This window comes from Trypanosoma grayi (genome assembly GCF_000691245.1).
Source record: "Trypanosoma grayi strain ANR4 Tgr_1560_V1, whole genome shotgun sequence".
In the NCBI taxonomy this organism is placed as follows: Eukaryota; Euglenozoa; class Kinetoplastea; order Trypanosomatida; family Trypanosomatidae; genus Trypanosoma; species Trypanosoma grayi.
In genome coordinates, this window is record NW_008827178.1 from 1844 (window position 1) to 2835 (window position 992).

The 992-nt window shown below is 54.9% G+C and overlaps 1 protein-coding gene across 1 annotated transcript; it reads right to left on the reverse strand.

The window, feature by feature from the left end:
- Window positions 1-388: 388 nt before the first annotated feature.
- On the reverse strand, window positions 389-992 carry DQ04_15601000 (hypothetical protein; the record flags this gene model as incomplete). Its single annotated transcript, XM_009317339.1, has 1 exon — window positions 389-992. A coding segment is annotated over one exon (604 nt), but the record flags the coding sequence as incomplete, so codon positions are not given.

Consider the following 992-nt stretch of genomic DNA (forward strand, 5'->3'; position numbering starts at 1 on the left):
AATGATGCCGCATGAAAAGAGGCACATAACGAAACAAAAACAAAAGAGAAAGAAACAAACCACCGGGTCTGTCGGCCCACTCAGCAGCGCCTTTTTCCACCAGGGTGATATTATCTCGTCTATTCCTACATTGCTGTACCTTTTGCCTTCTCCCAGATTCACACGGGAGACGGGGGTGGGAATGGGGATTCGGACAGTGGGACTTTCTCCCTCGCTCTCTCTCTCTCTCTCTCTATCTCTATTTTTCTCCATCCCTGGGCTTGCGGCGTCTTGTCACCTTTTGCTTGAGGGCCGGTCTGCTACGGTCCTCGCAGGAAGCTCGCCGGTGTCAAATGTGCATATTTATATTTATTTGTATATATATATATATACATATGTGTGTGTGTGTCTAACTGTGCGTGTGGGCGTGTGTGCCGCAGGTGTGGCGTTTCTTGCCTTCAGTTCTTCCTCCCTTACCGCTCATTGGTTTAACGCGCATCTCTTTCCTGGCCCGCCCACACCACCTGGTATTTTTTTTTTGTTGTTGTTGTTGTTGTTCTCCGGCTATTCTCCGATGTGCATACCTTCCCTGCGCCCTCTTCCGGCCCGAGGAGGGGTCGAGGAAACGGCACCGGAGAATGAGATCCCGCTCACTTGGGCCCCGATTTGGACGCAGTTCCCCCTTTGCGTTTGTGCGTGCGCATAAAATGTCTCCTCTCTCCCCTCTCTCCCTTACACACACACGCACACACAAAAATATTGTCTGCCGTGGCATAGAGGAACGTGGGGTGTGTGGCCTATAGCTGCCTGCGATGGACAATCTGCTGTTCCTGAAGTTCCTGGCGGCCACCGCCCTCACCGCCGCCAGCGCGCTGGGCCTGTGGGCGCCCTTCTGGTGTCTGCAGCGCGGCAGGGAGGACGTGGCGCTCCGCTCGCGCCCACAGTTTGCGACGGTGTCGCGGCCGTTGTCGATGGCCAACTGCTTCTCCGCTGGCATGCTGCTTGCGATGTCG